Below are 21,693 nucleotides of genomic sequence, written 5' to 3' on the forward strand. Positions count from 1 at the left end.
CTGTAGGTGTGGTCTAGCTAGGTCAGGGCTGTACTGAATTGAAACTATGATACATAAGGGAAGCCTCTGCAAGAAAATGCATATCTCTATGTTGCAACAGCAAAGTACTGTAGCAGCCCTTTCAAATATTTCCATGTGCTCTAAAGTCTTGTGCATTTCAAAAGTGCAGGGTGGCAATGCCATGTGATTCAAGTATAGTACTGGCAAACAGATCCAAGTTCTGTTTTCATTGGAAACTTAAAAGAGCACATTTGAACCCAGAAGATAATCAACAATTCTTCCTAAAAGTGCATAACAAGGAATACACAAGTTGGTCTTGCCTGTTAAGATGGTAAACTAGTTTTAGAAGACACATCTACTTATTTCTTACCTATTTGTGTTCATTAGAGCTGTTTGTTGCTAGTACCAGGTAAGATAAGTTTAATAGAATTGGTCAGATTTCAGGTTGCTTGATAATGCATATAATGTGAGAGCCCTCCTGTTGGTTTTTTTAACTGTATGAACAAGCTGAACTGTATGTCATAGATTTGCATGAAATGGTGGATAGTGGAGGAACTGGTAATTGGCATCTATAATAGAAGAGACAGCTATGACTCTTCCATATATGCCAGTAAACCATATGTAACAATTTCTCTATGCCGTAATAGAAAAAAATGGTAATACACATCTACACTTGTTATCCTGCCTCCAAACACACAAGGAAGCATTTGTCAGAAGGGAAAGAGAATGTTCTACCTATTAACCTGGGGTAGCCAGATGTCAAGTATTTTCTTCCTGCCTGTGGGCTGGACTCAGTGAATGTCCAGTATCCTCTCTGATTGGATGCTGATGCTTTGCTCCCTGTCCTGAATTCAGCTATTTAAAAAAAGAGTTTGATTTGTGGCTACACCTCTTCCCTGGCAGAATCGGACCTTGGCATGCTGAAGGATGCTTAAGTGATTTTTATATGTGTTCAGGTAGAATTTTAGGGTTGCTGTTTTTTTAATCCAAGTCTTAAGGGTTACCTAGACAATATTGTTGTGTGGTTTTTCTTTCTTCCTTTTAAGGCAACCTGCAATTTCTCTTGAATGGTTTATTAGGGGTCTTAAATTAGAAACCTGGAGTTGAGTAATGAGGTTTGGTATGTCTCGCCACACTGACTGTCCCGGCTAATACTAGGGTTAGGGTTAGCTGTGGCTTTCCAGTTAACTCCTTTCCAGTTAACTACTGTGGCTGTCCCACATTAATACTGAACATTACATGTAGGCATGTATGTGGAGATGTATGTGGTATTCCTATAAGTTGGAAAGCAACTCTTCAGAATTTTCCGCCTATACTTACACTAACTCTTCATCAGACTAAATGGAAATGTAACAGAGTTTCACATGTGCAGAATGCAAACTTTTCTTTTCTACTTGCTTTAGATACTTTGACTTAACTTTTGAAATGGCTCATGATGTAATATCCAACTGTTCTGCTACCTTTTCAGTGTGAATGTATGAAGAACATTTCTGGCTTTAACATTCACAAGACCACGCCATGGAAAAAGTCTCTTGAATAAATGGCTATTTATCTTAATTCCTTCTTGTATTTACAATTCGCAGCTGGTCCTCTTCAGGGTTTGACCTAAATGAAATTCGCTTGATAGTCTATCAAGATTGTGAGAGGCGGGGCAGACAGGTCGTGTTTGACTCCACAGCAGTCCACAAAATTGATGAGACAACAGTTCAGGTATGGGTTTTGTTGTTTCCTCCTTTTATCCAGGCAGAAAAATAAAATAAGAAAATGACCACAGTTTTTTAAAATCACAATTATCATAATATTTATTTATATCCCGCCTTTACTTAAGGCTTAAGAATACAAACATCACCATTCTTTTCTCTTTGTTTACATCTCAGTGGAAAACTAGCCTCTTGCCTGCCTGAGATCTTTCCCTCTTCCTGCTACCCCACTCTTTTGCCTCTAGGTGTATGTAGACTTGGTTGTCTACACAGGTCTATATGCAAACTCTGGCTGCATACACGCCATGTATTTAACACATACGGCTTCGCGCGCCCCCCAAATAATCATGGGAACTGTAGTTTTTCCTCCCACTGAGCTGCAGTTCCCAACATTTTTAACAAACTACAGTTCCCAGGATTCTCTGCGGGGGAAGCCATATGCTTTAAACATATGGTTTGCAATGCATCTGGCTCTATGATGTCATCTTGGAATAAAAGCTCATTTTGAATACAGTTTACACACAAGGCTCAGCTTTGGCTGATTGATGAAAATTACTTCTGTCCATTCCAGCCGTGGTTTCCATTTCACTCCTCACTTTGCTGGCCTTTTTTCTCCTGAACTCTTTAAAAAAGAGTCTTCAGAGCAGCAATAACCAAATGTACAGGTTGAGCCAACTTCCCATTGGGCTTGTTTATCTGGAAGCCTAGGCTGGGTACTTGCATGTAAAAAGCAGAGCTTAATCATGAAGTACAGCTAATGAATTCTGTTCCAGGCTTTTCCTGTGGGTGGCCCACAGGCAAACGCATTACAGAAGGCTTTTCTCTCCCTACCCCCCCTTGTCAGTAGCTTGTGTCAAACACATGACAACCAACAATTTTGCTCTTTCCCTAATGACAGTCACATTGGGGGATTAGATTAACAGCCCTTAACTAAATGTAGTACAAAGCAAAATCTCTTACAAAAGGAACGTAAATAGGTGGTTTGAATGTGCAAAAGGCCTGTGTGCTTTATGGGGGCAGATAAGGAGTAGGTGTGAGTCTGGGGAAGAGAAAACCTTGTTATGCTCCTGCTTTTACTGAGTTCGGGGTTTTATTGACCTTCTAAAACCGATGGCTTGTTGGGCTCGTTCTTACCTCAAGGAGCATGTGGCAGTGAGCTCACCTCCCCACTCCCAGCCCAGCTAATCAATCAGTTTAAACTAAAAGAATAAATTAGGCCCCCATCTGCTCTATTTATTCAAAAGAGTATTCTACTACTTTAAACAGCCATGGCTGTCCCTCACTAGAATCCTGGGAAATTTGAGATGGGTGCTGGGAGTTGCTAGGAGACCCTTATTCTCCTCCCAGAGCTACAATTCCCAGAGTTCTCTGGGAAGAGGGGTTGATTGCAGGGGCATAGTATTGGGGGGACACACTGGGGTTATCAGCGCAGATGCACCACTTTGTGGGAGCACAGTAATGAGGCACCCCCCCATACAGGGCTCCCTGTCCCACCCTGCCTGCCACTGGAGGTCTCTGGGCCCTGAAGCCTGGTCTGGCCTTGACGCCATGAAGAGTTAGTCCTCAGAACATGGGCTTTGTGTGTAAATAGAAGACAGGGAAAGCTTGGGGGTCTGAGCGCAACGAAAGTGCTTGGTTGTATTGAGGAAAGTGAAACCAGAAAAGTCCAGTGCATATACTGTAGCCTTTGGCTGCCTGGTGCCCTACAGACGTTGGGACTACAACTCCCATCAGCCTCAATAAACATCTGTCGGGGATGATGTCATTTGGGAGTGCAACAACATCTGGAAAGCACCCAATTAGCAGATCAGGAAAACAGCCATGACCAGGATTAAAAGTGCAAGCGGATCCATTTTAACATGGAGACAATGTTTTCTGCCCTGAAATGCCCCAGGGTTGCTTAGAAATTATGGGGATTCTGCATTACCATGAATTAATATATTTCCTCCTATAGGATGCTTCTGGGAAGACTTGGGGCAAGGGTTGCCAAACAACTGGTGGAGCCAGTGCAGCTTCTGCCTGTAGTTCTTCAGTGGACAGTAGGCAGAACGTCAGTGAAGACATTCCTAAGTATCAGGTAACCTGAACATCTATACATACATCTATACATCTATACTGGCATCTATACATACCCCCAAGTCAACTGAATCGAAAACCAGATTGGTCTTACGTTTTGCCACATATGTGGTAAGGAATCACTTTCCATTTGGCCTGGAGGGATAAATCCTCACCATCTATTTATGTAATGATTTGAGGGCCTTAATGCCAATTTTGGATACTTAAAAAGGCATTTGGATGGCATGTATCAATTTGTATGTATAAATTAAGATGGATGTATTGATTCTTATTCCCTTCTTTAGTTTCCTTTTTTTTCTTTAATACATTTGCATTTTTTAAAAAAGCAGTTAAAAAGAATAGCTTTACAAGTTGCACTACGCTGAAAATGGCTAAATTCTCACTAGAGCTGCTGTCTGAAGAGGAAGGAGTATAAAATGCTTAGTACATTTTAATTCTGCATATCCCATGTTTGTTGTACACCAGCTTCTTTAAACTAAAAGTAGTATGGATTTTATGTGAATGATGGAATAGACATGCAAAAGAAAATCAGTGGGGGGGGGGAGTAAAAATAAATAAATGAAATTTAGTATATTATACATATTGGTGCTTTAAAATCCCAAACATGTATATCTTTTTGTTTCAATAGACCTTCTTTTGCTTCATGATCTCGTACATATCCTCTGAGGGGCGTATTAAATTAGGGCAGCTAAAAAATGTATTCAAAATCAGATTGTGATATGATGTCCCCCATTTTCACTCTGCCTGCTTTTAGTAGTGGCTGTTCAGAATCAGTAGAACTTTGGTAATTCAGTAATGCTATGCCTGTTGTGTTTTCACTTGCTTGTGTTAATACTTCATTGGGACTCAATGTACTACAACGGTACAACTCAAAAGCTGCTTGGTTTAGAAGCAGCATATGGCAAAGTTTGCGGAAGCAACTGTTTTTCCTTCCTTCTAGTACACCAGGCCAGCTTCTGATGTCAACATGTTGGGAGAGATGATGTTTGGTTCAGTAGCAATGAGTTACAAAGGCTCTACACTGAAGATCCACTATATACGGTGAGCTAATGCCTCCAGTTCCTTCTTGTTGTCATGGACTTCTTACTGGAACAGCTGAATTATTAGTTTTATTGTTTATCCTTTCAGCTCTCCTCCGCAGCTTATGATGAGTAAAGTTTTCTCTGCCAGAGTAGGCAGCTTCTGTGGAAGTGCAAATAGGTGAGAGCATCTTCCTTTCTCGCTTTTACAGTTTTCAGATTCAGATTTTCAAGGGGGAGGCATTTCTCACTCAACTCAGTATTTTATTTTTTGAAAAATCCTGCTTTGGTAATCATTAACTAAGAGTCCAACACCATAAATTATTTTTGGGTGGTTGAGGCACAGGTGTCAAGTCAACTGTAAATTTAGGGGGTTTGGCTTCTGAATTCACAACAAGCAGCTAGAAGTGGCTATGTAAAGATAACTAAGTTCTTAAAAGTGGAGGGATTCACCATTTGGTGTAGAGGAATAAGAAACTCCTGTGCACATGGTCATCACTTCAAGTTGTGGTGGTGTTTCTTAGAGTTATAGCTAACAAGAGCCTTCTGTCAGTGCAAAGATTTACACTTGGGTAGTGGACTTTCCTTTCCTCACTTCTTACTCTGACATATCTGCTCTACAGGGTTGGGGGGACCCCCAGAACAGATTTAGAGGGTGAGTGGGGACAGAGGAGAGCAAGGGAAAGTTATGTTGTGCAAACTCAAATCCTTACATTGTTGAATTACTTAGTGCTACTTGGGATGCAACCTATAGATCTTGACTTTTTTCCATTGCAGTGCTGCCTGCTGTGTGGGGGTGAAATCGATGCTAGCTTACATAAGTTTAGAAATCTCTCTATGATCATGGATAGCCAATTGCAGGGGTACAGGGAGGGCAGCATGGGGAGGAAGTGCTCAATGGCAACTTAATCCATCTTTCTTGGATGGATGTTTCTTTTACAGCTTGCAAGGTAGCTTTGAATACATGAATCAAGAACCCAATTTAACAAGACTGAACTCTAATCCAAATAGTTTGGGCCCCTGCCACAGTGGAAGTAACCTGGGTAAGTACATTCAGCGGTTTAATTATTTGTGTGTGCGTTTGTTCGGACCACAAGTTTTGGTTCGTGGTCTGTTACATTTCCATGTAATCTGATTTTGTTTTGTTTTGTATGTTTCTTGTGTTGCTGCCTTCTAGGTGTATTGCAGCTGTGTAGCAACAAACTGCTGCATGGTGTGGCTGAAGGGGGGCCTCTCTGGCTCACCCGGAGTGCTTCCTTCTTTGCAGGTTTGTGTGCAGCGTCGAGCACAGGGTGGTGCACCTCTACATGCCCCTCTAGCTAGCTCCTGGTGGAAATCTCCTGGCATGGGATCAATAACTCCTCTCCACAAATGGACTGGGCTGAGGAGGTGGTGATGGTGGTAGTTCTAAAATACTCAACTAGAGATCATCTAAAGCAGGTGCGGGGAACCTGTGGCCCTCCGGATGTTGTGGGAGTCCAACTCCCATCAGCCTCACCCAGTGTGGCCAGTGGTCAGGGATCAGGACCATCCGAATTAGTGGGGGCAGAGCCAGGGCAATAGCTTCCCAGCAGTGGAGTCATAACTACTTCCCAGGAGGGGAGGGGGGGGGACACAGTGGTGAAGGTGGGAGTACCGAATTGGTTTTGCTGGGGTATCCACAGCATGCCGTCCTTTGCCAACCCTAGTAAGCAGCAGTAACACTGCTGCCGGGAGGCTGCCACTCTGCGCCACTGGCTGAGCAGTGCAATCGGAACACAGGAGACCATTGCTCCTTCTAGCTCAGTATTGTCAACACTGACTGCAGCAGCTTTCCAGGGCTTTGAGCAGAAGCCTTACCTGAGGATTGCACCCGATACCTTTTGCAAGTAAAGCAGATGGCTCTGCCACTGAGCCATGGCTTTTGGCCAACATCTGGAGGGCTGCAAGTTCCTCACGCTGTCCATGTAGCATCCTCAGTAATGTGTTTCCCTGCTGGTTGTACTTCATAGCGCCATATTTATTCCCAAATGACAGAGCCCTTCCAGTTTTGAGAGGAGTTGTTTTTTCCAAGTTAATCATTTGCTGGTGTGTTCTGTTGATTTTCTCACATGTAATAATGTTGGGGTGGTTTCTCTCTTTCCACCCCCCTCTATCTTCCCCTGCCCCCACATGGTAAAGTCACCTAAATGCCACTGAATAAGCACAGTTAATTTTATAGCGGAATTGCTGACCTTTTGGAAGAGTGTGATCAAGGGAATCTGAGTTAATCTAAACATGGGTCACAAATTTTGCATGCCCTCTAATCAATCAATCTTCTTTGCTTAATGTTGGGAATTTATGGAGCTACAACTGCTGTTCAGCATAGCATTGGGAGCCACCTGAAAACAGATACTTGTCATTTGTGTGTGTTATCATTTTAAAGCACGTAAGAGTAACAATGGGTTGGATGCATAAGTTCACTTCTAACCACAGAAGTTGCCTTTAACTTGTGGATAGTTTGTGTTACTTCCTGCTAGCATGTTACATAGGAAACTTAAACTAATGCCATGATAAATTCATTTAAATTTGTGTGTGTGTGTGTGTGTGTGTGTGTGTGTGTGTTACAACAGAGCAATATAGTAATTAACATTACATAAGGTACTCATTTAAAACATAATCACCTATTTTCACATATTCTCTTTTCAGAGTTACCAGAGATCAAATTAATTGACAGTATTATACACACACATGTACACACACACTTGTGTGTATGTGTCCATGAGTATGTTGAGTTTAGACTGTGATGCATCCTCTCTCTCTTTTTAATCAACATATACCAGAAGTAGGGTCTGTTTTTCCAAGACATTGCCCTTGAAATTGGGATACAAAACAGCTCTAGTCTACACATATCTTTTGTCTTGAGAATAAGGAATTCCATACTTGTTCAAACCACTCCTGGCTTCATAGGTGCTATCTAGGCAACTTAAGGCTTTAGTCTTACTCAGGCTTTCTACTCCCAGCCATACTATGCCATGGAGTCCATTCCCTTCCCCCTACCCCATGAGAAGAGAGAGTGGGTAAATTTCTGCAGCCTTGAGCCAGCTGTGGTCATGTACGCTGGAAGGTCCATGTTCTAAACTGCATGGAGAGCATACATTAGAAAAAGCTCCCTGTAGAAGTTCAGCCTGCTATGAAGGAAGGGTGTGGCAGCAATGATAACTGGCAGTAGGAGCAGGGAGGTCTCCCCCATTCTCTCCCCTTCTGGTAATTGCAGCGAGGAGAATGCCTGAAGGGAGATTTTGTTGTTTTCAAACTGAAAATATGTTCCTTCATTTCTCAGTGTCTTCAGAAGCATGAAAACCTCTATGGGAACTATAATTATAACACCATGTCAGCTATTAGGCAACTGTTTGCACAACAGTGCTAATGGCTATTTTCCTTCCAATCAGCGTTCCAACCTGATAACACTAACAAACTAGTTGAAGTCAGACTAGGATTTCAGACAAAAGACATACGATTTGTTGGGTCTCTGGACCGTAATAAAGATTGATTGACAAAAGACATGCGTTGATAAACTTGCAGGATCAATAGTATGTTTGTTAAAGCAGACTTGACTAATTTTAAGCCTGCGATTGTGTCCTCCTCGCCCCCTCCTTGTCACTCTTGAGGCATTTGCTCTGGAGCTTTGAGAAATATCACTGTTGAATTTAAAATGCTGCTTGTGTGGGCCTGTTGTAAAAGCAGGTGAGAAATAGGATGCCCGTTAAATCTCCTCTATTTCCCCCCCTTTCAGCACACAGCACACCTGTTGACATGCCTAGCAGGGGGCAGAATGAAGACAGAGACAGTGGCATCGCTCGATCAGGTATATCACTCCTCTCTGCTGTACCAACCAAATGTGGCAAAGAAATTTTTAGTGACATGTGAGCCACCAGTTCCAGATTTCATCACACTTGATATGGCACTGTTATGAACCCTGATACTGTGTTAAAAATGGAAATGTATGCTCATTAGTTTCTTCTTCTAGGATTATTTGTAAAATCCATTTTCTGGTCTTTTTAAGGCCATTAAAAAGGTAAAGGGAACCCTGACCATTAGGTCCAGTCGTGACCGACTCTGGGGTTGCGCGCTCATCTCACTCTATAGGCCGAGGGAGCCAGCGTTTGTCCGCAGACATGACTAAGCCAGCATGACTAAGCTGCTTCTGGCGAACCGGAGCGGTCCGTATTTATCTACTTGCACATGACGTGCTTTTGAACTGCTAGGTTGGCAGGAGCAGGGACCGAGCAACAGGAGCTTACCCCGTCACGGGAATTCGAACCGCTGACCTTCTGATCTTCATTGCCATTCCTGCAGCATCCCCACCCCAAAATACATTGGGGCTGAATTTCTGCAGGAGGGAGCCTACTGTATTCAAGTAGGGCTGCCACACAATCTAGAAACCTGATTGCATGCAACACTGTGTATGCAGAGTTCCACTTGACAAGTGCAACTTTCCCTTCCTTTCCTCTCCCCGCATGTCCTCAAAATCTGCTCCAGAGGGTCCTCCATATCTCTGGGGAGAGGAGAGGAGAGAATAGTTTCATTGCCTAGCAGATGTCTGCTGCAGTAGCAGAAAGGCAGCATCCGAGAAGACCCCTGGAGCGGGGGGAAACATATTAATTTATTTGCTTCTGAATTTGGGAATGTAATTGCTACAAAGACTTTTAAGTTTTGTCTATGGGAAGGGTAGGGGAGCTGCCTGTTCTCTTGCACTGCCACATCTTTAAGTAAGACCAACTGTTGTTTCCTAAAATGTGTGACCCTACTTCGGAGGAGTCGTTATCGCTCTGTAGTGGGGTTTCTGCATTTTCAGTGCTCTTAAGATGAAACTGTGGGTCTCTCTTTTCCTACCCCACCCCAAGAGAAGATGTCATTAAAAGACCTGGGGGTGGGGAGCATGGTACCAGGGGAAATCACTATTGAAGGACCATCTTGGGTGATGCTTCTTTCTGCTTTCTTGCCAGCTTCTTTAAGCAGCCTCTTGATGACTCCTTTGCTGTCGCCAAGCTCTTCTAGCAGCTACCACCGCCGCTGGATACGAAGTCAAAGAACAAGTTTGGAAAACGGCATTATTCCTAGGTGGTAGGTTTCTAGGGCATATTCCCGGAATAGGATTTTGTAGACTCTGTGGAAAGAGCCAGCATAGCACAAGCGGGCATCTGCTTACGGAATCGGGCATCTCCTTCCCTCTGCATGCTCCCAAAATCTTCTTTCGAGGACTGGGGGGGCCTTCTGGAGGAGGTTTAAGGGACTGGAGGGAGAAGAGGAAAAACTGGAGAGAAGTCCAGTTGTGCAAATTGGTTTTAAAATTTGTAGACTTTATTTCCCCCTCTGTCTTAAGTGCCTTGGAGACTTGCCACAATTATAAATCATCTGTAAAACTGGTTCAAAAGACTGCAGAGTTAAAAACAACAGCAATTGAATGCCACCAACAAAAAAAGGCCTTTAAAAGCTTGCTTAGATCAAGTGCATGCATAATAATAATTTTTAATGGCCTGGTGGACTTTACTGGACAGTTTCGCAGTGTGGTTGCTAAAGTCTGGTACACCCTGTTTCCAGTGGGACATAATCTCCCTGTTAACAGTGGTGGCACCTCGACTAATACTTTTGGGGAGGGAAAATTGCATACAATACTTCAGTATTTGTATTTAAATTTTTATGAGCCACCTTTTGAAGTTATTAATTTTTTTTCTAAAAAAGGAAAAATGGCAGGAACATAAAAGCCAGTGACAAAATCACACAAGGCCAGCAAAACAGAAAGTCTTTAGAGCCTGCCTCAGTCTCTGAAGTGAGGGATAAGACAGATTTGGGGGTGGGGAATGCAAAAAATGTGGAACTACTACTGATACCTGATACCAGCCTGCTCACTTTTAAGCAGCCAATCTTGGTGCTCAGGCAGGACAATAAGGGTGTAGGCCAGGACTGGATAACCTGTTGCCCTCTAGGTGTTGTTGGACTCCCAACTCCCATCAGGCCTAGCCAGCATGGCCAATAGCTGGGGATGATGCAAGTTGTAGTCCAACATCTGGTAGCTCACAGGTTCCCCATTCTTGGTGTAGGCTTCAGTTAACATGGTCTCAAAATGGTTAAGGACTTTATAAGTTACAACCAGCGCTCTATGCATACACACAGTCCTTGTTTTTAAACCCGTTGCTAAAATCAGTGCACTAGGGCATCAAACAAAAACCTCTTGAACATTGTTGATTTTTCTAAATGAGCACATAGCTGTGCTGTAATTTTCCCACTGCATTTTCTTTTTCAGGTCAACTGAAGAAACTTTCAGCATGGCAGATGAAAGCTGTGGCCTCAATCCTGCAATGGTTCGAAGGAAGAAAATTGCCATCAGTGTCATTTTCACCCTCCCAGAAAAAGAAGAGGCCCAGAGGGAATTCCAGGATTTCTTCTTCTCTCACTTCCCCTTATTCGAATCACACATGAGCAAGCTGAAGAGCGCCATTGAAATGGTAGAGCATGGAACACATCCATTCAATATTATTATTATTATTATTAACCATCTGGGAGGCAGGATGGGCAGAGTGATGCCATGTCAGGGGCAGATCTCCAGGGAGTTGGATGCCTGAGCTGGCAAAGTACAGCTTCTGCTTGAAATCTTAAGATCTTTTCCATGGCACCACATGGCACCACACAAGGTCTGAAAGTTACATATCGTCTAACCTGACATGGACTTGGCAGATGAGCCTCTTGTAGCAAGACAGACACAAACTTTCATTGGGAAGAATGAGCAAATGATCTACAGCACTGATTCCTGTCTCTGTCCCCTGCTCCCAGCAACCAATTTTTTATTCAAATACTTTTCATCTGGTTTCCATGAAATGTGATAGATGCTTCAGGCATATTGCTCCTTGATCTCTCTTATCAGTCTCAAGAAGCTTTCTCTGACTTGAGTCCCCAGATGCTGTTGGACTACAAACCCCATCATCCCCAGCCAGCGTGTCCAGTGGTCAGGGATGATGGGAATTGTGGTTCCCGACCTATCTGGAGACACCAAGGATTGAAACTGGGACCTTTTGCGTGCAATGCATATGCTTCAGCTCTGAACTAGAGCTGTTCCTCTATTCATTCGATTCCGGTGCTTGACTTTTCAAAGTTTTTCAGTAAACCTTTGAAATAATAATAATAACTTTTGCTTTTCTTTTTTAAAAAACCTATTATGATTGCTTTCTCTCCAAGGCCATGATCACCTGCAGAAAAATAGCAGAAACAAGCCAAAGAGTGCAAGTGTACATCAGCCGTGTCATGGATGCCCTGGGTGAATTCAGGTAAGTTAGTGGTCCGTGGAAGGCAAGCAGTAGATTTGTACTTCTCCATAAAGGGCATCCAGGTCACCATTCAGAGCCCAGTTCATTGCAGCTTTGTCCCTGTTGCACTAGTCTCCCTCCATTTCCCAGGTACACATGCCTTGCAGGTACAAAGGCACAGATTCACCTTTAACAAACAAACAAAAAGGTTGGCTCTGGGGATGGAGAAAGTGAGGCTACATGGTTTTTCTGTTTCTCTACCAAAAAAAAAAAAAAAGAAGCCAAAACTGGTGCCTCTTTAATCAATTCTCTAGCTTTTCCATGGAGAAATATGGGGAATGCAACAGTGGTGAGACATCCCAGCATATGGGATCTGAATCAATTGTGCAATGTCAGTAAAAGTTTGTTTCAAAAACTGCCATTTTTACCTGCAGCAGTCTGCCACCTAACTTTCCAAAAGAGGACTGCAGTGAAGTGCACATGAAGCAGAATGAGGTAGCAGAGTGAAATACGTCACTATAGGCTCCTTTCACATTAAATCCTGTATTTAAAAACCTATTGAAGTTTATAAATGCAATGCTCTGTCAGCAGTCGACTTTGCCACCTTGCTCCCACTTCATTCTGCTGTATGTGTAGGCAAGGTCTACATTTTCAATTCATTTGAGGCTGTCATTTATGCAAATTAATTGAAGAATGACTTCCGCTGCAGTGCTGTGGGCCCCCAGGAAAGTGTATCAGGGGACACCAAAGCTCCCTGCAAAGAGAGAGTGAGAGCCGATGTCCTGCAGAAACCTCTGATGACCAATTGATGTAGGAGCTCCATCAGCACAACCACAAAAGGAATGTGCTGGGAGAAGATTAGGAAACTGCTTGGAGCCATTGCCACCACCTAGCATGCCTCCAAACCAGGGAGAGATTTAAACCATAGGAAGAAGATGAGGAGGAAATAAGTTTTAAGAGGAAAAACACACATGCAAAATGGACGGCCAGGTGCAAGCATGCTCCTCTGACCTCACTTCTTCTCCTGGCACTATTTATCCTATAACTTTTTGCTTCAATGCAGAGAACAACCTTTCCCAGCTGTAACCACTACGATTAGAAATTGGGCCATAAATCCTTTCAAATCATGTCCAGGATATGTTTTACCAGCAATCACAGATAGCTAATTACGAATGTCCGTGTCAACCTATTAACCTATGCTGTGATGCATATAAAATGTTGCCTGTGTTGAAATAAAGGGAAGCTATTATCAAGTTTGAAAAGAATTAGTATTTGGATCAGGATTTCACACCTCTCTGGGTTTGGTCACCTGACCATATCTCAGTTTATTATTTAGGCACCTGACTGAGGCCATGGCCATGACTCAGAGGGTGGAGAGGGATTATATAAAAGAGGACGTGAATTGTTCGCAATATAAACCCGCCTTCACCAATCTGCCCCCCCCCCCAGCTGTTTTGACTACAACTCCAATCAGCCCCAAACAGTACAACAGTGAATGCTTCAGACTGCTGGGCAGTAATCTGTCAACAGTCGCTGACCCCATATTTTCTGGGCCTACTGCAGCGGCGCTTGGGAAGCAGAACTAATAGTTTGGCTTTGTACGCTTGAGATCACCTTCTTTTGTTATGGGATAGAGGCTTTGCATTTTGAACAGCGTATACTGTTTTAGCTAATAGATCTCTCTTTGCCCCCCCCCCCTCTTTCTTACAGAATTACAATCTGGAACTTGTATTCAGTTCCAAGGATTGCAGAGCCTGTGTGGCTAACCATGATGTCCGGCGCTTCTGAAAAGAATCAGTTGTGCCAACACTTTCTGAAGGAATTCACCATCTTGATAGAACAGACCAGCAAAAACCAGTAAGTCGTCGCTGTGACTTGCTTGCTTGCTCTGCTCCCCTTCATAGGGACTGTAGGTTCATCGCCATATTTATCTTGTTTGTGGCTCTTTTCTCCACAGGTTCTTAGCGGCTCTCTTGACGGCCGTGCTGACCTATCACCTGGCTTGGGTCCCCACAGTGATGCCAATGGACCACCTTCCCATCAGGGCCTCCTCTGAGAAACGTGCCTCTCAGTCTGTGAACATGCTGGCAAAATCTCACCCTTACAATCCGCTCTGGGCACAGCTAGGTCAGTGTGAAACTTTAAAAAAAAAACCAAGACGATCACTTTTATAGGATAAGACTTAATCTGCACAGAAATGTCCTTGTGCACATGCGTTTTAAAATTGTTTGTCATATTAGGCTGAGGAATAAATGGAGAATAATTAGAAAGCTGCTTGATGTATGGTTGCACAGGGGAGACGTTTTTGAAATAGCTCTATTATACTTACCAAAATCATGCTTTGAACATGCACATATTTTATCAGCTATAGAGAACTCTTCATTCAGCATAAAAGCTTGCTCCTTGCAGCCAGATGTTGGTCAAGTCTAAGGGATTCTGTTGCCAGTGGTTGAGATGCTGTTTTTTAAAAAGCGTGATGATGCCCTCTAGTGGTTACCGCATAAGCTACAGACTTACTTCTGGTACTTGTAATAAAGTGAAGGTGCAAGCAATAGATTTTTTGTTTTGTTGAGCAGCTTACACTTTAATAGTCTCTAAATTTCGTGGTGTGTGTGTGTTTTTAATAGAGCTTTATGTTTTGTGAATTGCTGACACGATTTCTATAACGATAACTGGTTTTTGTTGACTCTCATCTGTTGCAGACCTGTAAAGTATGGGTTGTCATAAATCATTTCATTTTACACTTCTGCATTTCTCCTGCGATAGGATATAAAAATGTAAATTGTACACCATTTAGCTTTTATAGGGGTCACATAATTCAGGTGTTCTTGGCACAGAAATTGTAATTGATTTTTAGCACGACGAGTAAGATCTGCCTGCTAATGACTTGGGAAGAACCCTTTTTCAAAAAATAACTAATTATGTAGTGCAAATAAAACTTGGGGGCATGATCTAGCCCAGTGGTAAGCACTTTTAGGTCCCATTGATTTTCAATGGGAAGTTAACCATGTGTGTTTAATTCCTCCTATTGAAATCAATGAAATGTAAAATAGCTTAACTTGAACTGGATCGTGCCCTTGAGTTTTAATTTGTCTCTTAGGCTTGAGCAATGATTATAATCAGTGCAAACTTTCATGGCACATTTTGTAACTGGATGGATCTTTTTTTAAAAAGCCACAAAACAAAACTGGATTGGATTGGACGTGGGCCTGTTGTCTTATGGCCTTCTGGGTTAAAAGGTAGTACGAATCTCCATTTTTCTTCCTTATGCTTTTTCCAGGTGACTTGTATGGTGCCATAGGCTCACCTGTCAGGATGACGAGGACTGTAATTGTTGGGAAGCGTAAAGATTTGGTTCAGCGCATCCTCTACATTCTTACGTATTTCTTACGGTGCTCTGAGCTGCAGGAGAATCACCTGACCCGGAGTGGACAAGTTGGCAGGGGAGAGCAAGCCCTGAGTGGCGGCAAGATCTCGACAGCTCTAGAAAAGGGAGAAGTTGAGGATTCTGATTATGTAGTAGTCACTGTTAGAAACGAACCTGCTCTCATATCTCCCAGTTTGCCCCGGAGAACCGGGAGCGCTGCTGCTGTGGGAGAGAGCTGCTTTGAACCTGCCTGCTTGAAGCGGGAGCATGAAGGAATAAATGCTGGACTGAGTTCTGAACTGCCCTCTTGCTTGCCCAAAGCCGGCTCTTCCAAAGGACTTGTGGAGGAAGCTAAGAAGGGGAAAACGGTGGCTGGTTCAGAAGGTGTATCCAGGGTGTGTGCAAAATTAGAGGATTTAACAACAGGAATGAAGGACGACAACCAGTGTAACGCAGCAGGACAGCTGTTTTGCAGTGAGAGGGCTAGCCAGAGGTACCCTCAGTTGGAAAGAGTTACCTTCCAAATTGGAAGCTCCCCTTCACCCGTATCTGATTTAGAACCCACCCAAAAGGATCTGGATGAAACTGTAGGGATGCCGAGGAGCAAAAGCAAATCTCTGTGTTTCCTGTCAAGTCCACTGCATGCAACTGCCCAAGTCCAGCAGGAGAAATCTTACTTCTGTCTTAAACCACGTGCTAGGCAGAAAGCTTGTAAAACGCGACTACCAAGTGCGCTTCGGTTGTCATGCCATCCACCTGTCCCTTCTGAGAGCAAAGTCAAAACTGCAAAGCCAGGAAGACTGGGGGAAGCTGAAAGCACACACTGTGAAAACTTGGAAAGGGTTTCTCTTGACTGTGATTCAGGAAGTCCCGCTGATGTGCAGAGATCTGGCCAGGCCGTTACGGAGGATGTCCCCTGTGGGGATGCTGGAAGCAAACACCCTTTCAGGGTGGAAGAGAACATGCCTAGAAATGAGAGCTCTGACAGTGCCCTGGGAGAGAGCGACGATGAAGGTAGCGCACATATTCCAGATGGGCAATCTCTGAGCTCTGTCAACAGTAGGACAGAACTTTCCGAAGTAGAACTTGCTTTGCCAAGGTAAAAATAAGTTAATATGACCAACTCTAAAGGTGTGACTCCTCAAGGGTTTGCTGCATTGTTATTTTAACTGTTCTAAGATAGCGCTTGAAAAATCTGAAGAAGGAACCTCTAGCCTGATATTTAGACCAACTTAAACCACATGTTTTCATCATAAAGTAGTATTGACCCTCTGCTGGGAAAGCCGAGACAACCTAGTATAGTGCAAATTGGGTTTTTTTCAATTATTAATTTTAGGCATAATACTTGCATCATAATTTTAAGGTTTTACAATAATAGAGACTTATCAATTTAGTTCAATGGACTAAAAGGCTCAGTTTTTCCTCTTTTTACAATATGTGAAAACAGCAAAGTCTTAGATTAGCATGAGCCTTCATGGGCAAGTGTCTATTTCACATGCTACATTATGCAGCCTTTTAGCCTTTACAAACAGGTGGTTTTTGTGAACTCGGCTACAACAGAGCACAAGTGATCCAATTTAAAAGTTAACAAGTATGTAACTCATCTTAACCAATAAAATAGGTGCTTTGCCTAGCTGTCAGTTTGGATAACTCATTAGGTGCACATTTATGAGATGTTAAGAGATAATGATCAGATGAATGGTTTCAAAATGCTGACATTAGTGTTTAAAGCTCTAAATGATTTGGGCTCCAGATATCTGAAAGATTGCCTCCATTCCTGCTGATCTTCCTGGGTATTAAGATTATCAAAGAGAGGTCTCTCTTGGTAGTTCTGCAGCCCTCAGAAGTATGGGGAAAGGTAGCCTCTAAAATGTGGACCCCGTCCCACAGAGGTGCATCTAGTATCTTAATTGTATGGTAAAGGGCAGGTAAGAAATGTTATAAATAAATGAGGCAATCATCAAATAACCGGATTGTCATGTCAAAGTTCCATAACTGAGGCTCCTGCTGGGGAAAATATTTTGTGGTACAAAGTTTGGGAACTGTGGACTGACTGTGCGATTCAGAGCTGAGAATGATAGTAACTTTTTCCATGCTCATTTTTGATCATGAGCTGTAATCTTGCAAGCAAAGAAGGCAGTGTCATCATTCACATAGCATTGCAATCTGCCAATCTTACTGAAATAATTCCACTTAATTCCAATAGCTTTTCACAAACTGGCCTTAGAAATGGCTGAGTACTAAGTGTGCAGCCAATTCCTCTGTTTCAGATCCAACACAATCAGCAATCAAAGCGTAAAGCATTTTGGAAGGTCCCTTCTCGGTGGCTATTGTGCCTCATATATGCCTGACCTGGTGTTGCATGGAATCAGTAACGATGAGCAGCTCAAGCAGTGCCTATCGGCTGAGTTGAGTCATGCAGTGAATGTAAGTCTGGACATACTTCTGAACCTCTTTCTTGCAGCGAGACATAGAAGGCCAAGGGCTGGCAGTAGGAAATGTAAAAGTGGGATAGTTGTAGGTGGATCAGATCTGGCAGTACGCCAAAGTGAAAATGGAAAGTGCGGGGGAGCACCCTAATCTATATTTTCCTTCTATTAATAGAATTCTGATTTAAATTTTGGACCTCACTGTTGCAAGATGCATTAATGACCACTCACTTAAGTGGCCTTTAAAAGGGTTAGACCAATTTTACAAATGGCTACTAGTTATTACAGCTAAAATAGAACCTGTCTCTCTAGAGGCAGGGTACAAACAGGGGAAGGTTGTAATCATTATGGCCTGCTTTGGGGCTTCTAGAAGTGCACAGCTGACCTCTGATTGGAAACAAATACTGGATTTAGATATACCTTAGTTTGCTGCTAGCTGGACCCCTTGTGGAGGAGACACAGAAAGAAAAGGTGATCTCAGGGTCTGGGTAGGTTCAGATGGAGAGAGGCAGTCCTTGAGATTGCAGTGCTGGGCTGTTCCATGTGCATCTTGTCACATAGAATCCCTTTAATATCATTGACAGTTAAGCATAGAAAGTTGCATTATACCAAGTCAGATTATTTATCCATCAAGCCTGGTACTTGTCTACCCTACCTAGCAGTGGCTCAGTAAAGGTCTCTGCCATCACCTACCTGAACTTTTTTTAAACTGGAAATGCCAAGTACTGTACACAAAACCTTCAAAGTGCAAGGCAGTCATTCTACCAATCGGTTATGCACCCAAAATGCATAGTACATCTTCCACATTGTGCCTGTTTGCCTTCAACAAAAACTGTACATACTCTGATTTCCATTCTGAGCTTTTGCATACATGGGACCACCTATTTATTTAAATGGAGGGAGTCCTGTCCATATGTGCACCTAATCCCTGCCCTAATCATGTGGACACGATTGCTAGAATAAGATACTTTTATTGTCTGAAAGGGCTATTGCGTCAATTTTTTAAAAAAACAACAACCCCAAAAACTTTTTTTCAGTTAATTCAATATTTGACAATAGAGGTTTACATATATCACTTGATCAGTGCCACCCAAATTTATTATTCCAGTATGCCACAAACATATTCTATTAAGAAGAACAAATGCTACTAGCCGTTTGTCATTAGAGATTGCAGCAAACAATGCTGAATGTAAACTTTCAATTTGTAAATTGAATATATGCATGACTTTTTTATATATATATATATAAATCTAAAAAGTAGACAGCAGTTTCAAACTGTTCCATTTACTTTCTTTTTCCTTTCTACAGCATCCAGTACTAGATGAGCCCATAGCAGAAGCTGTTTGCATTATTGCAGATACAGATAAATGGACAGTACAGGTGGCCACAAGCCAAAGAAAGATAACCGACAGCATGAAGTTGGGCAAGGATGTCCTGGTCTCCAGCCAAGTGTCGTCTTTATTACAATCCATTTTACAGCTTTACAAACTTAACCTTCCTGCTGACTTTGTAAGTCCGCGTTTACAAATGATTGCCTGCAGAAGGAATTGATTAACAGGGAAGTGCGATGTGCAGCCAGTTTTTGCATTCCATAGACCACAACACTGACTTCTTTCAGACCTTGAAGGAAGACTGCATAGTGGAAATAGCGCCCCACCCCCCAGCATAACTGAATAGTCTAGGAATTCTCCTCTTTGATAGCTGTTAGAGAATTAACTACAGCTCTTTAGGAACCTTTCTTCTTTGCTGCAGACTTGTTTCTGTCCGCTGGCAGGCCATGTTTGCGTCCTTTATTCCCTGTGATCTGAAGGCCCAAAGCAAATTGAGTTGCTTGCATTCTGTTTTTGTACCTCCCATCAGACTAGAGTGGGGAGGATGCTGAGCACCACATACCATTTCTGGCACTCCTGATTATTAGCAATGCAACACCCCCATTCTTAGGGGCAACTATAGCAGTTGCCCTATGGCAGGTCAAGACTGGCTAGACACCATCAGCCTAATCATAGAGGTGCTGAACTAGGCAGAACTTGGGTCTGGCCCCAGGAAGGATCAGTTCACGTTTGATGCAATTGTGTGTGGCATGGCTTTGCCCTCTTATTCTATTGGATTGGATCACTGTGGGGTTTCATGTCTTTTTACAGTGCATTATGCATCTCGAGGATCGGCTACAGGAAATGTACCTCAAAAGCACGATGCTGTCTAAATATTTGCGAGGCCAAACAAGAGTCCATGTGAAAGAACTTGGAGTGGTATTGGGGTGAGTGTTGATGCTGGAGTTCCTTTTTAAAGTTTTTTTGAGTTTTTCCACCCCCACAATGCACAGAATATTCAGGATACTACTGTTTATTCCATTGTCACATTTTCTGTGAAAGACATGCAGAAGTGTGAAATGTAGCTTGTGTGTGTTCCACTGAGCCATCTGGAAATCGAACCGAGCTGTTAAATGTAGGAAAATAGAATGATTTTCTTGTCCTTCCTTCACATTCTGAACAAAATGGAAGTAATAGAAAACTGTCGGCAGCACAGGCAGGCACCTCTTGGGCCACCTCACCCAGAAGAAGGACCCCTTTTTTTCAGGCAGAGGGACAGCAAGTGTAAATGGAGGAGGGCAAGGAGGAGGGGCAATGGTAGAAAGTCTTATTTTGGTCAGCACCATGTTTTGCATAAGCACTGTAGATGAAAGTTCTGTTCAGGTCACTTTAGTGGTCTGTGTGGAATGGGTTAGGAAAGAATTCAGTAACCTATGCCTTGGTATTTTGGCTACAGGGAGATGGAACGGGATGTCTCCTATGAAACATGCTGTGAGGTGATGGCATGGCTGTAATCTTAACTGGATAATATATTCTTGACTTCAAGCCATGGAACCTTCCTTTCTGAACAGCTCAAAAATAAAAGAATAAAAGGGTGGGGGGAGAATCTTTAGCATTGCTCTAAGTGCATTCCTGAGATAGGGGGGTATTTAAACCCACCTTCTGAGGGTTACTAAAAACTGTCAGATGAGAAGCGACTCGTTCAGGTATTCTTGGAGATCCTACTGTTCTGCACCTAGTTGTGCAAAAGACCTGGGATATAGGTTGTCACTTAGTGGCCATGGGCTGGAGCATTCCATGCAAATTAGAATGTTCAGAGTTGTCCCTTCTCAACCTTGCAAAGAGGAACCTTGAGAGCGATAGTGTGGGCAAAAAGCTGGCTGCAATTTAATTCCAATTGCTCATAGATTCTCAGGTGGTGGCTGCATCCAGGAGTGCCTTTTTTACCAGCTTAGTTCAGCAACTGTGCCAACTCCTGAAAGATAAGAGACCCAGCTACATAATTTAGGTCTTGTTGACTGCCAGACTAAATTACTGTAATGTGCTGTACATGGAACTGTCCTTGGAGACGATTCAGAAATTACAGCTGGTGCAGAATGCTGCTGCCTGTCTGATGGTATAAGTAGCTAAAAGATTTACATTAGTACTTAAATATCTGCATTGGTTACCGGTATGTTTCTGAACCCAATTCAGCAGGCTGGTTGTGATCTCTACATGATCTGAGTCACAAGTATCTTAAAGAATGCCTTTTCCTGTGTAAACTCCTCCAGGAACCTTAAGAACTACAGTGAGTCCTACTCTGAGCTCCTGTTTCTAGGGCCCTCCCGATGTTTTGTGCTATATTCATTCCTAGTCAGAGAAGATGGGAGTTGTATCAGTCTCTTTCAATCTGTGTCCATTTCATGTGTATGTGTGCTCATAAATCTGTTCAGTTTCGTTTTTGCATTAATAGCAATTTCTTAAAAGAGTGCAAGAATTTTATTTAAATTCATATTTAATTGCAATATATGCATTTCTAAAGTTATTTTAT

General features: G+C 42.7%; 1 protein-coding gene across 3 annotated transcripts in view; it reads left to right on the forward strand.

Moving 5' to 3' along the window:
- Positions 1-21,693, forward strand: part of FNIP2 (folliculin interacting protein 2) — a 49,246-nt gene that overhangs the window by 21,460 nt on the left and 6,093 nt on the right. For 2 of the 3 annotated variants that reach the window (XM_028743041.2, XM_028743037.2), the window contains exons 2-17: positions 1,584-1,710; positions 3,655-3,777; positions 4,717-4,817; positions 4,905-4,976; positions 5,738-5,838; positions 5,973-6,062; positions 8,550-8,621; positions 9,763-9,880; positions 11,061-11,262; positions 11,990-12,078; positions 13,768-13,914; positions 14,015-14,184; positions 15,338-16,523; positions 17,695-17,851; positions 19,162-19,362; positions 19,995-20,110. In XM_028743041.2, coding sequence (XP_028598874.2) covers positions 1,584-1,710; positions 3,655-3,777; positions 4,717-4,817; positions 4,905-4,976; positions 5,738-5,838; positions 5,973-6,062; positions 8,550-8,621; positions 9,763-9,880; positions 11,061-11,262; positions 11,990-12,078; positions 13,768-13,914; positions 14,015-14,184; positions 15,338-16,523; positions 17,695-17,851; positions 19,162-19,362; positions 19,995-20,110 — 3,072 coding nt within the window. The remainder of the gene's footprint in view (positions 1-1,583; positions 1,711-3,654; positions 3,778-4,716; positions 4,818-4,904; positions 4,977-5,737; positions 5,839-5,972; positions 6,063-8,549; positions 8,622-9,762; positions 9,881-11,060; positions 11,263-11,989; positions 12,079-13,767; positions 13,915-14,014; positions 14,185-15,337; positions 16,524-17,694; positions 17,852-19,161; positions 19,363-19,994; positions 20,111-21,693) is intronic. The other variant, XM_028743039.2, reaches the window with a different exon arrangement.

This window comes from Podarcis muralis, chromosome 9, assembly GCF_964188315.1.
Source record: "Podarcis muralis chromosome 9, rPodMur119.hap1.1, whole genome shotgun sequence".
Classification (NCBI taxonomy): Eukaryota; Metazoa; Chordata; class Lepidosauria; order Squamata; family Lacertidae; genus Podarcis; species Podarcis muralis.